Source organism: Blennius ocellaris (genome assembly GCF_963422515.1).
Source record: "Blennius ocellaris genome assembly, chromosome: 15".
NCBI classification, from domain to species: Eukaryota; Metazoa; Chordata; class Actinopteri; order Blenniiformes; family Blenniidae; genus Blennius; species Blennius ocellaris.
Genome location: NC_137664.1, coordinates 10,770,430 through 10,782,430, shown reverse-complemented (window position 1 = coordinate 10,782,430; position 12,001 = coordinate 10,770,430). Strand labels below are relative to the sequence as shown.

The 12,001-nt window shown below is 37.8% G+C and overlaps 1 protein-coding gene across 1 annotated transcript; it reads left to right on the top strand.

Moving 5' to 3' along the window:
* The first annotated feature begins 5,298 nt into the window (after positions 1-5,298).
* sftpba (surfactant protein Ba) lies at positions 5,299-11,107 on the top strand. Its single transcript, XM_080510588.1, has 10 exons — positions 5,299-5,410; positions 5,515-5,570; positions 7,035-7,109; positions 9,121-9,243; positions 9,332-9,430; positions 9,562-9,642; positions 9,779-9,962; positions 10,572-10,630; positions 10,710-10,769; positions 10,849-11,107. The coding sequence occupies exons 1-9, from the start codon at positions 5,359-5,361 to the stop codon at positions 10,758-10,760; spliced, it is 780 nt and encodes a 259-aa protein (XP_080366714.1). The 5' UTR covers positions 5,299-5,358; the 3' UTR covers positions 10,761-10,769; positions 10,849-11,107.
* Positions 11,108-12,001: the final 894 nt, after the last annotated feature.

Below are 12,001 nucleotides of genomic sequence, written 5' to 3'. Positions count from 1 at the left end.
CACCAATCTTTGACTGCAAAGCTATGTAAGGTCAAGTGTGTAGCTGTCCGGCACCAATGGAAAGAAACCTTTGATCATCGTGAGGGCGACAAACGTTCCATCTTCACACCCAGAGCAACAAACAGTGATTGAAAAATTCCAGTTTCAAAAGTGGATAAAGGGACTTTCCTTCTTTCGTAATCTGCAAGGCACTAATTCTCATCAATTGTATGAACAATGGCAGTTCAATGCCACAGGGGCAATCCGAGCCTTGAATCAGGTAATCCTGACAGACCCGCAGCCATCTTCTATTTTTAGCATTTCGCTTGTTACCATGAGGTTGCTGGGCTCAGTTTGCCTACAAGCAGATCCAACAAGCAGCTGAACTCTCACGTTCCGGCCGCCATTGGTCTACTCAGGAACTGTAAATAGGAGCGTCAGTGTGTGTATTCTATGAAGGATGTGATCTTTTATGTATTTTGTATGGAGACTGCCATAAATTGGGATACGTTTACCTTGACCCTGGCCTCGTTTCCTCCCACAGTCCCAGGCCCTGTTTCAAAAGAGACAAACTTTTGCTGTGTTTTGTCTGTTCGTCTTCACAACAATGGCGGTCGAGAGCCTCTGAAAGCATTGACAAACCACCTACCAAACACAGCAGCAACTGGCGACGCGACGTCCGTGGTTCAGACATTTTGCGTGTGCGTGGCGATGTGTCGTTATCAGACGCTTGTTGTATTGTGAACAGTGCCTGTGTGACTGAACGTCTCAACTTGTCCAGGGGTGCAACCTGTCCTCACCCAGAGCCAGCTGGCATTGGCTCCAGCAACCCACGACACTCAATTACTGTAAAATGAAGCCACCTGAACAATGGATGTATAAGGCTAAAATTACAACATAAAAGCTTCAACAAGAGCTGGATGCATCGATCCTTTTGTCATAAAGCGTCATATTCTCAAGCGGGTATGTGATGTCCATATTTTCATTGCAGAGTTTAATTACTAAGTGAATAAGCATGATGAGGGCAGAGAAGACAAAAACAAAGAGGGAGAATATTCTCAAAACAAATTTTCTCAAACACCAATTATGAAGCAATATTGACGTTCTTTTTTTTACAGTTCCCCGCATAACAGCGAATAGAACGGCTTCCGTCCTCGATGAGTCTTACCGAAACATGGCTGGAGCGTGACACACGGCTCGATAATTATCAGTGGCATTATCCTCTGTGAAGCTGCATTGTGAAAATGACCAACTTTAATAGCCATGGCCTTTTCTGGGCTGTACTTAACTGTAGGGCAGAGCACGGCAAGCTTAGAAATAGAAGAGCCTGGGGGTTTTTTTGGTATCAATTGGAGTGTTTTTTGTATTTGATATGTTTTCTTACTCATTTAAGATGATGCCTTCAAATGAACACGTTTTGTGCTGCTCAGTGGCGGGTGATAATAAATTTATTAGGTGGGGCTTTTCATTATTATTCAATTTCAGCAAACATTAACTTCATTTAAATTTAAACCATATAGCCTTTTCTGCATTGAGAGAGCCCCCCCCCCCCCCCCCCCCCTGATGATAATTATTGTACTTTTAAACAGATGTATAGAGAGCACTTATTAAGACTCTGACCTTAACATACTTGTAAACAAATACAAGTAGATGTTTAATAAGTCCCTTGAAGAAAACGAATGTGTTTTGGTTTACTTGAAATGACAGTTAGTTAGTCTGAGTTTAGTAAAAACAAAAGGAACAGCAGGTATATTTTCAATTTAGAATGCTTTTCAAAGAAACCTCAAAATATAGCAGTGCAAAATAAACTGCATTTTTTTTCAAAGGTCTTAGATTTTAAGTCATTAATAAATATGAACTTATCAAAACATTTATTAACATTAACCATCCGAACACATTTCTGTTTGTGTGCATTTAAACACTGCTATGATGGACAAAGTTGAACCTGACCTGCAGCTTTTCAGCCAAATTTCTCCTTTCAAACAGGGAAACTAGAAGCGATGTGATCAGAGTTAATAATCAGAGACCCACACCTTGTTATTTTTATCTCGACATCTCATAGAAACTCACGAGAACAAACCAGAACTGACTTTTAAGCCAATCGCCAAGCAGGTTTGGTCATGCGATTCAAACTGCGCCCCGAGACTCAACATGAAATGACGTTTATTGGTTTGATTTCATGTCAGTCACTCAGTCATTGGTGAGATGATGATCGCTACTAAACCCTCCCTCACCTCGACTCTCACGTCCCCCCAAGCTGCTCACACACACACACACACACACTCGGGAGAGAAATCAAGAAATCTTGTCTGTTATTGAAGATTATCTGTAGAAAATGAAGCAAATACAATTCAGAGCCCAAAACATATTTTTGACATAATTACAGTATATTCATATATTTTATTTAAAAAAGAAAAAAATTATTCCTTCTGATCCCAGTAAGGGTGTGCCCTGATGCCTTCGATTTGGCTGGCCGCCACTGGTGCTACCGTGTCTTTAATTTTTTAATTGTATTGATGTTCTTTCAGCTATTATTTCTGTGCTGTTTATGTTCTGTTTCATAATTAATTTTTTTTAAATATCCTCCTTGTTCCACTTTAATGGTGTTTCTGAGGTTTTTGTTATTCTTGCAGGTGGTGTAGAGGACATTGAGTTGCTTTGCTGCAAAATGTGTCTTTACACAATTAATTAACCTTGTTTTACTTTGACAATCCCATTTACCCGTCAAAAAGCTTGAGGACAGCATTGTTGACACACGGGAGTGACGGTCATGAGGAGAAAAAAAGTTATTCAAAGTGATCCATATAATCGGCCTGCAAACCTTTGCAATCATTAAATCAAATCTGAAATAAACGGCTTTACTGGCACATTGAATCACAAGTTTGACAGTAGTTGGGAAGACGCCAACCATAAAGATAAAATGGGCTCTTTGAAAGGTGAGCCGGCTTTGGTATATGATTATTTATCATCTCGTGAATTTGATGACCTATATACCGTCTATCTATCATGGGTTTCAGGGAAATATCAAAGTTGACTCAGCGATCAAGGTAACTGGGAAAGATCCCTGGTGTAAATTCAGCGCTTTCCCGTATTGGAACACTTATGCGTGTGTGCATATTGTTAACAAATATTTTGAGCTTCAATAACTGAGATATAGTGGATTAAACCTTAAAGCCACTTGGATCAATGCAGGTATGAAGAGTTGCAGGAAATGCAGTTACACAGATCATCAAAAAATTATCCTCTTTTCCATCAGGGTACTTTGTACCAAATGGTTCACCAGTGGCATTAATGCAAAACTGTTTCCTGCTTCGTTAACAATGCGTGCTCTGCAGGTTTAAGTCGTCCAAGCAAGGAATTTTACCCTTGATTGTCACTTTGATCATCATTTCAACATCTTTATGTTGAAACTAAAGAAAGAGCTATGAAAAGTTAAAAAAAATAAAAATAAAATAAAAAATCTGTGTTCAATGAAGAGGGTTTCAGGCATATCAGCAGTATGAATAAAATTTTAAAGTTTACTTTTTATGATATCAAAGATTTAGTGCATTTATTGTTTTCATCTGCCCAAGAAATTAGGCTTGATTTTAAAATCATATGTATTGTATTATAGCGGAATGAAAACTTCACAAAACTACACATTTACAAATGTGTAGAGTATATCTAGCACTCAGCAGCTCAGAGGTCACAGCTCCTGGTATGTGTTATATAGTCACTTCAGTGTGTTGATATATTTGCTTTATATGACTCAGACCTTATATCTACGTTTGGGACTGTATTTATCTGAACACATTGCTGACTGTTTCTTGGAGGCAAGACATTCAGTTGAGTGTAAAATGTGACTGAACATTCTTAGTTATTCCACTTCATCACAGATATTCTCATTTTTTTAAGTGCTGTGTGGTTTCCATCGTCTCCTTAAATAAAATAACCTGCAGTATCTGAAACACCTGCCAAGAATCACTCCGTGGATCATTTGACCTGAAAGCAGTCTTTGGCTATTGTTGTTCTGAACATGGGACTGTGTTTTATTTCCTTGACAAAGTTACATTGTGAAATACATGCATGCTTATGTGTGTATTTCCTGTTTCTGGTACCTTCAGAAGCTGTTAAGTTCCACGTGTTTTTACTGTACCGTCCTAATGTTAGAAAATAAAAATCAATTAATTGAAAATTAAAACGGACAAAAAAGCCAGTCAGTTCAATGTCAGAGTCACATAGTGACACAGTGAACATAGCGGTGATTACTGCTTCACTGATAAGTGCTGGTTTGATTATTTTGCTCATACTAAGTCATCTATTTATCAAAAGTAAATAGATGAATGAGACTTTCCCTTGAAAGAGTGAAAAGACAAAAGACAAGCTACTTTTGTGATTTTCTGTCAGTCATTTCTTTACTGCTTCTTCTAAAAAAACGTGGAGAGAATTTGTAACTGTAAGGTTATATATATATATATATATATATATATATATATATAACTCACATATCTCACATAACCCAATCTACCACTCCCCTGAGAAAGTAAAGGAACACAAGTTCATGCACATGTTTTAAACAATTGTGAGGTGTCCTTGAGTGCCCAGAAAGGTGCCTTGAAATAAAATGTATTATTATTAATACTTACAAGAAAAAATGTATTGAAGTCATTACAGCCCAAAAAGAAAACAAGTTTAAGAGACTATTTAACGAGAAATAGGAGCCGGATGAATGTCTTGAACAAGAAGGAGAGTTTGTCTTTGAGACAAACAATTTAAGCTCGAGGTCAGCAAAGATCACAAGAATGACATGAAAATAAAAAGACAAGTTAGAATAATTAGGAAGAGAGGAAGTCCTCACTGTGTACGGATGTGCACATAATTAACAGTATCAGTGTTATTACATGTATCATCTCTGTCATCATTGAACTGACAATGGGCTTTTTTGTTGAGGTTAATGAAACTCATAATAACATGAAACTCATAATAACAGTGTGTGTGTGTGTGTGTAAAATCAATTGTATTTATGTACTGGTCTCATTTTCGACATTAGCAAATAATAAATGCATATACATAGTGAATTATTTTTCTTTTCTTTTTTAAAAAGAGAAGACAAATGATTGGCAGCTACACTGGGCAAGGTGTAAACACAACCGTTTCACATCTCTTTCATATAAAAGAAGTTCCCTTTTTGCACCTTGCTGCTGGGGAACTGGATATGAAACCTGACTAATATTAGAGATGGAAAAAGCTGAAAACACGTCTTATCAATCTACCACATACGTGTGGTTGGCGAGGCTTACAGCTGGTGGGTGGGCCGTGTCACATATAGGCTGTGCTTGCTGGTCTGTGTGGACAAACGGACCTGAGGCTTCTGCTGAAGAAACCAAAACCCCCCAAAACATGGCTTTCCTTACGTTGGCTTTGATTTTTTCCATCTGTTGCCGAAGCTATGGTAAGACAATAGAAACAGTATCATGCATGAAATGACAAACTGTGTCATGAGATAAATGATGATGTGGGTTTTATTATGTTTTTTAAAACTGTGTGTCCTTTCAGCATCAAGTCTGACTTATCATACCAATGATGTGCAAAGTGATCCAGATATTCAGAGAGTGAGTGGTTTCTTTTCATTCCAAACTTCAGGTGTAGTGCAATGAGTGATATTTTTTATTATGGTGTGATAGATTAGAAACTGTTTGTCTTGGTGGTGATGATTTGGATGGATGGATGGATGGATGGGAGCAGTTACGCATAAAATCTGAGGTAATACCAGCACCAGTTGTTGTGTTTTGTTGGGCTAGTAAATTATTTGAGGTATTTTTATGCTCCACAAAGCTAAAACTTTAAAATTAATGCTGTACATTTTGAGTTTACTTCAATAATCATTAATTATAACATTCACCTGTCTAGAAAACTCATAGCATAAGGCAAATAACCATATTTGCTGATGCACATGTGAAAGTACGTCAAACAAATGTAAAAATTGGATCTAGAAAATCACATTTAAGGTTATTTTGATACAGAGCAGACCATTTTATTGTAGGATAGTGTGATTCACCAGCATGACAAGGATGTTTTAGAGAAATCCAAGGAAAAACTTATTACGTTTCTTAATGAAAAATGGTGAAACGTGTTTGATTTTATTCAAATGTACACTTTTTCTCCAACAAGAAGTGAAAAAAGGCATAAAAGATGACTAAAAAGTGGTACAGTAGGTGTCTCAATGATGGCTTAAGTGTTTTTGTGCATACGGTATTATTCCACATCATTTAAAACACTATTTTTACCTCAAGTTGCAACACTTATAGTATAAAGCACAAAAAGAAAAGACCAAATGTATTCACGTTGTGATGGTTCACAACTTAAAGAATCTTACATCTGAACTGAAATCCTGAATATTACTGACATATTGAAACAGAACACAAAAAACATTAAGGCTTTTAATTGTAGTGAAACTCCTACGGTTTATTAAAACATTTCTACCTTCATTTTTATGTGATGCATTTACTGCATAATTCCTTAAAATGAAGGAAAGTATTAAACTTTTAACACTGCTGCTCTTCCAGTGGTAGTTAAACTGGGAGCAGTGTGGGAAACCTGCCTGCAGCTCTCAGGCAGAACTGAGATTTGTATTTCTTGAAAATCAGGAATTAATTTTTTGTATATTTCCAGTTAGAAACAGAGAAAAAAGGTTCCCTTTTCAATTGGTTCTTTGTCATTTGTCTGGTGGGTGCAGTCGAGCTACAAATGAGATTTTCCACAACAAATATATCAATCTGAATCTAATTATGTGTATTAACCAGACATGGAAAGAGGACTGAAAATGTGTATTATGGTACATTGATGTTCAGTGTCTTGGTCAAGGACACGTCGACAGATGAGGGGTTGAACCGGCTCGACCAAAACTTGAACCGTAACTGCCCAAACGAAAACACGTGTTGGCTGCACATTAAGTTATTCAAGTTATTCAATTAAGTTGTTAAATTATTATTATTAATGCAGGTCTGTGTGGGTGAAAAGCTAATCTACTATCTTTTTTTTGGGGGGGGGGTATGTGTCTCTTCCTCTATGTCCAGTCTGGGAACGTCTGCAAAGACTGCACTCAAATCATTGAACTCCTCGGTGACATACTTTCCAATCCAGATGTCCAGGTGAGTTCAATGTCCGACTCACAGCAGCATAAACATTCCAGAATGTATTCATATTTCATATTTATTCGCAGATAAGCTTATCAACGTTGGACCTGTCTATATACTCACGAGATTAGAAATGAAATACCGTCACAACTTCCTCCTGAGATCTGCAGTAGATAGTTCTCAATAAATATACGAATGAAGGCCTTAAATTCCTGGAATTGTTTTACACCTGCGCTTTTGTGAAATGAAGTACTGTCGGTGCATTCAGTGATGTGGATTATCCTCAGGCAGCAGTGTACACACACACACACACACACACACACACACACACACACACACACACACACACACACACACACACACACATACATGCACAAAATAAAAGAGGACCTTCAACATTGTGATGCCAAACGACTTCCTGTTTCCTTTGTCTAAATAAAAGTAGAAATCAAAGGTGCTTTTTGGTTCTAAACCTTGAAGATCCTCTTTTTTTGAGGCACTTCTGGTTTGTGGACAATGGGCGTCAAACAACAAAAAGTACAATGTAACTGATGTTCTCCAGGATTTAAAAAAAGGAAATAAAAAAAAAATAATTAAAAAAATAATACATATATATTACAGCAACAGCGTGAGATCAGTTTGCTGGGATCAAAAAAGAAAAAGTGATATGGGTCTGTTCGGGTTGTCATCTATTGAAAAACTTTACTTAGCAGCATATATATGAGATATGAGATATATATATATATATATATATATCTCAATATCTATTTCATTATCATCATTCATCTGCTTGGTGTAGTCACACTTCTGTTTTAACTATTTGCAAATAATTTATAACGCTTCCTGGCAGTAATAGGCCTAAATAATAAATAACGAAGGAAATCTAGCAAAATATTTGTGTAACCACAATCAAAAATGCAGAAAGGGAATTTATTTAGTTTACAGAACTTTAAGCATAAGTTTTGAAAAATGTCTGATTGTAGATTAAAAGATTCTTCGAACAGGGTAAGACGCTCAGTTTCCACATATTTCAGTGGATGACTATAAAGTAAACCGTAAAAAAAAAAAAATCCGGCCACTCCTTTCTCCACAGTGAGCCCCTCCAAAAAGAAGGAAGTGAACAAAAAACAGGTTTATAACAACATAAGGTAATCAGGAAACTAGAACAAGAGACTCAAAAGGGGAAGGAAAAAGCAAAAAACCCTTCACATTATTTAAATGGTCAGCTACCAACTTTTTGTCCATAAACTAATCAAGTATTACCCTAAACGTGGCCGTTCAAGTACAGTAAATATTTTTTTGATTTAATCATCACTGCACGCATCACAGATATGATTTGAACTAAAGTCAAAGGCAATGATGGTGAGATAAAATGATGAATCAATTAGGTTTTATTAAAACAAAAAAAATAGGAACATGCTGTGATGCTATATTGATGTAGTAGTTATGATGACAGCACTATATAATGGTCAGGATCTGTTAGTTTTTTCATTGAAAAAAACAAAACCACTGCTTAATAAGAACAATTTGTTGCATAACTGGAAACCACCGAGAGTAAAAACAGCCCACAGACAAAACATCTAAACTATTGAGATGAAACTAGATTAAATATACCTTACAGTTTTGTGTGTTATTATGGAGTTGATAATGTGAGGGTTTCCCCAGGTTAGAGAAATATAAGTTAATGAAATAGTATTTTGTTATTTAATCTTGACAGTTGGCACGGTTTCTTTCAGGATAATGTTATACACTTTTATGCAAATAAATAATAATTAGCTGTGTCAATCTTACTATTGTCAAAGAAATTCAGGTTTATTTCATGCTGGTTCATTCTTCCGGCTCACAGTCTTAACATTTAATGACAAGTCATAAAGTTGAAGTTGCCGTCGTTATTCGCTTCATCTGCTGAAGTGAGAACGAAACTTTGACCTACATATATTTTTCACTCATCCATCTGAAAAAAACAAAACAAAAAAACGTGGATACAACGTAAATCACAGAAAGAGCTGTTACTATTTCATTCCAGAAAAAGATCATGAATGGCCTCGAGAGTGTGTGTGAGCATCTGCCTGCCCCCACTGGCCAAGTCTGCAAAGAAGAGGTGGACAAGCTGCTTCCGATGGCCATCAGCTTTCTCTCTGGTTTTGTAGTGAGTGTCAGACTGGAATAAACCGTGGATTCGTCAAAAGAACGAAGAACGGTGAAGTAAAATGGCGAGTCGGTCTTTTTCTCCGTAGAAACCGGCCGAGCTCTGCAAATCGATGGGACTCTGCAGTTCAGGGGGGAAGCAGGAAATGATACTCAAGCATCTCGTGGAGACGATCCAGGCCGCTGGGGTAAGTGATAATGTCAGTAAATCAAAATTGTGGAAGTACCCGATAGAAAATAATACGGCATGCGAATAGGATCAAGTTCTCTGGCTTTGCTTCTTGGTTTAATCCCCGACTGTTTTGTCTCTGTAAACTAGGCTCAGTCGCCGCCACAATGCTCCTTCTGTATTTTGTTCGTGAAGACGTTGGAGGATTTGCTGCCAAGAGAGAGGACTGAGGTGAGTCATGTTTATAGAGCGAGGAAGCGCGTACAAGGACCATCAGTCACCCTTTTGTATTTCCGTGCAGCGTCGTCAGACAACACTGTTGTCACGCAAACCTAACCCGACGCCCGTCGCGTCCCCTTCTCTGCAGGACGCCGTGATCAAACTCCTGGAAGACATCTGTAAGGTGATGCCCCCCATCTACCGCCACCAGTGTCAGACCGTGATCGACAAGTACAGCAAGCTGCTGATGGATGCCATCTTGGGCTACGCCACCCCCAAGGCCCTCTGCGCCCTCATCCACATGTGCAAAGGGACGGACGCCCCTGTCGTCGGTCAGTGTGATCTTCACACGTTTCCCCACGATGCACATTCACATTTGATTTATTGGCTACATTTAGCTTTGAGAGCGAACATGAGTTTCTCGCAACCCGTCGAGTTCGATCGCTCAGTTTAGAAGATGGGTGAACGACTGGTCTGAATCAATTTGAATTAATTGCTACTGGTTTGAAATGCTTCTTAAAGCATCTTTCTCTAAAGAGCAGATGATAGTATGACGTTTCAGAATTAGCACAAACATCGACACTGCCTCTGTATTATCTCGGGAAATAATACATAGGATATGGAAAGAGTTCATTACGAGCTACCCGAAGCAAATTAGGAGATGTATTTACACTTCACAGTGTTATTAAAGAGGACAGGATGTCGGTTTTAGCACTTTTGTTTTCCCTGGTTCGGCTTATTGGCCTTTCAGTGGAGAGTTTGCATGTTGTTTCGATCCGTATGGGAGTTTTCCCCTCCCATTAAGTTGGATAAACTAGTGAAAAACATAGACAACTGAATTTTGTTTAAAAAAAAAAAGGACATTTTGTGATTATATATCCAGTGACATTTACAAGTTTGTCAAATTGTGTATAAATATTAATTTGCTTTTCGCTCCGCAGATCCGTGCACTCTGCCAGCATACAGGTGCAGAGACATGCAGACTGCCCTCAGGTGTGGGGTAGGTACAAGTTTGAAGTAAACGACCACCCCAATGGCTCGACGGGACACTCGGTTCTGATTATATTTACTCTTTGCAGACCGTCTTCTACTGTGAGAGGTTTTCCTGGAAGCCACTGAACACAATCTAAAATCTTTTGGTAAGTGAATTTCGTCACTTTAAAATATTTATGAAGAAAACAGTAACCCGATGAAACATTTACAAACGTCTCTTTTCAGGTTTGGACTTCACTGAATACACAGATCTGTTACAAAGCTGGTATTCATCTTTTATATACGTGTAGCTTGCAATGACTGAACTAACATGTTAGTTTCTTGAGCTTATGACGACACAATGGACTGTTTCAATTCACATAATCAAATCCTTCAATGTTTACTATTATAGATGAGCTTGTCCTTATAGACATGTATTAGCCAGACTATTTTGCATTTCCTTCAATAAAATCTGCCTTTTGTAATGATTCACAATTGTTTTGTTTTTTCCCCAAATAAATAATGCAACACAACTTGATGCATTTGTTTTAAATATTAAAGCCAGTCTATATTTGATTTCATAAGACCTTTGGAGTTGAATCACTCAGGTTTGAAAGGGAAACAGGTTACATCCATGAATCATGAAGTATGATGGAACGAGTGAATATAAATTTAAGCCTGCCTGACTTTTCAGGTTGTAATAGTAATGGCGAGTCAGAACAGAAACTACTTTTTGTTTGAACAGTTTTACCCTCTGGAGGAGGAAGTGGTCGTCACTGCTTCTTTCAGCTGCGAACCACTTCTGCTTTCAGTCTTGTAAAAAAATTTGGAGACCCTAACGAAAGCCTGTGTGTTTTTTTTTTTTTTACATATGCAAACATGCATATTTAATATAAATACATTAGACAAATCCCAATGAGATGCGGTGTGAATTGAAACGGGCTGTACATGCAAGAAGCCCCTCAAACATCCCACAGCTGAAAGAATTCTGCTTTGTGGGGCAAACTTTATTTACACCTACAAGAAGCATCTCACTGGAGTCATTTCAGCCACAGGGGTAAATACTCGCTATTGGTAGGTCAGGTGTCGTAACTTTATCCTGTCAGAAAATGCCTTTGTGTTGATGTCGTTTATTTAATGCGTAAAACAGGGTAAATTTGTGTCATTTACCTACAATTAAAGCACTTTTCTTTAATTCCAGATATGAATAAATATGAGATTAGACACAAATGTGTGATCATTTCTAGATAAAGACCTGCATATTCAATTGGGGTATCATAATTTTTTTTCTTCCGTCACTTTTCTGCGTCAATTTGTCTCCAAACCTGCTCAGGCTTGGAGGGAGAGAGGTTTGGGTTGCTGCCCGGGTTGAACATTTCCCTTTAAGAAAATAAACAAA

Excerpts from the sequence above, each read along its gene's own strand:
- sftpba (XM_080510588.1), top strand. The coding sequence starts at position 5,359 with ATGGCTTTCCTTACGTTGGCTTTGATTTTTTCCATCTGTTGCCGAAGC. Across the intron at positions 9,431-9,561 it reads AGACGATCCAGGCCGCTGGG|GCTCAGTCGCCGCCACAATG; the intron begins GTAAGTGATAAT and ends TCTGTAAACTAG. Across the intron at positions 9,963-10,571 it reads GACGGACGCCCCTGTCGTCG|ATCCGTGCACTCTGCCAGCA; the intron begins GTCAGTGTGATC and ends TTCGCTCCGCAG.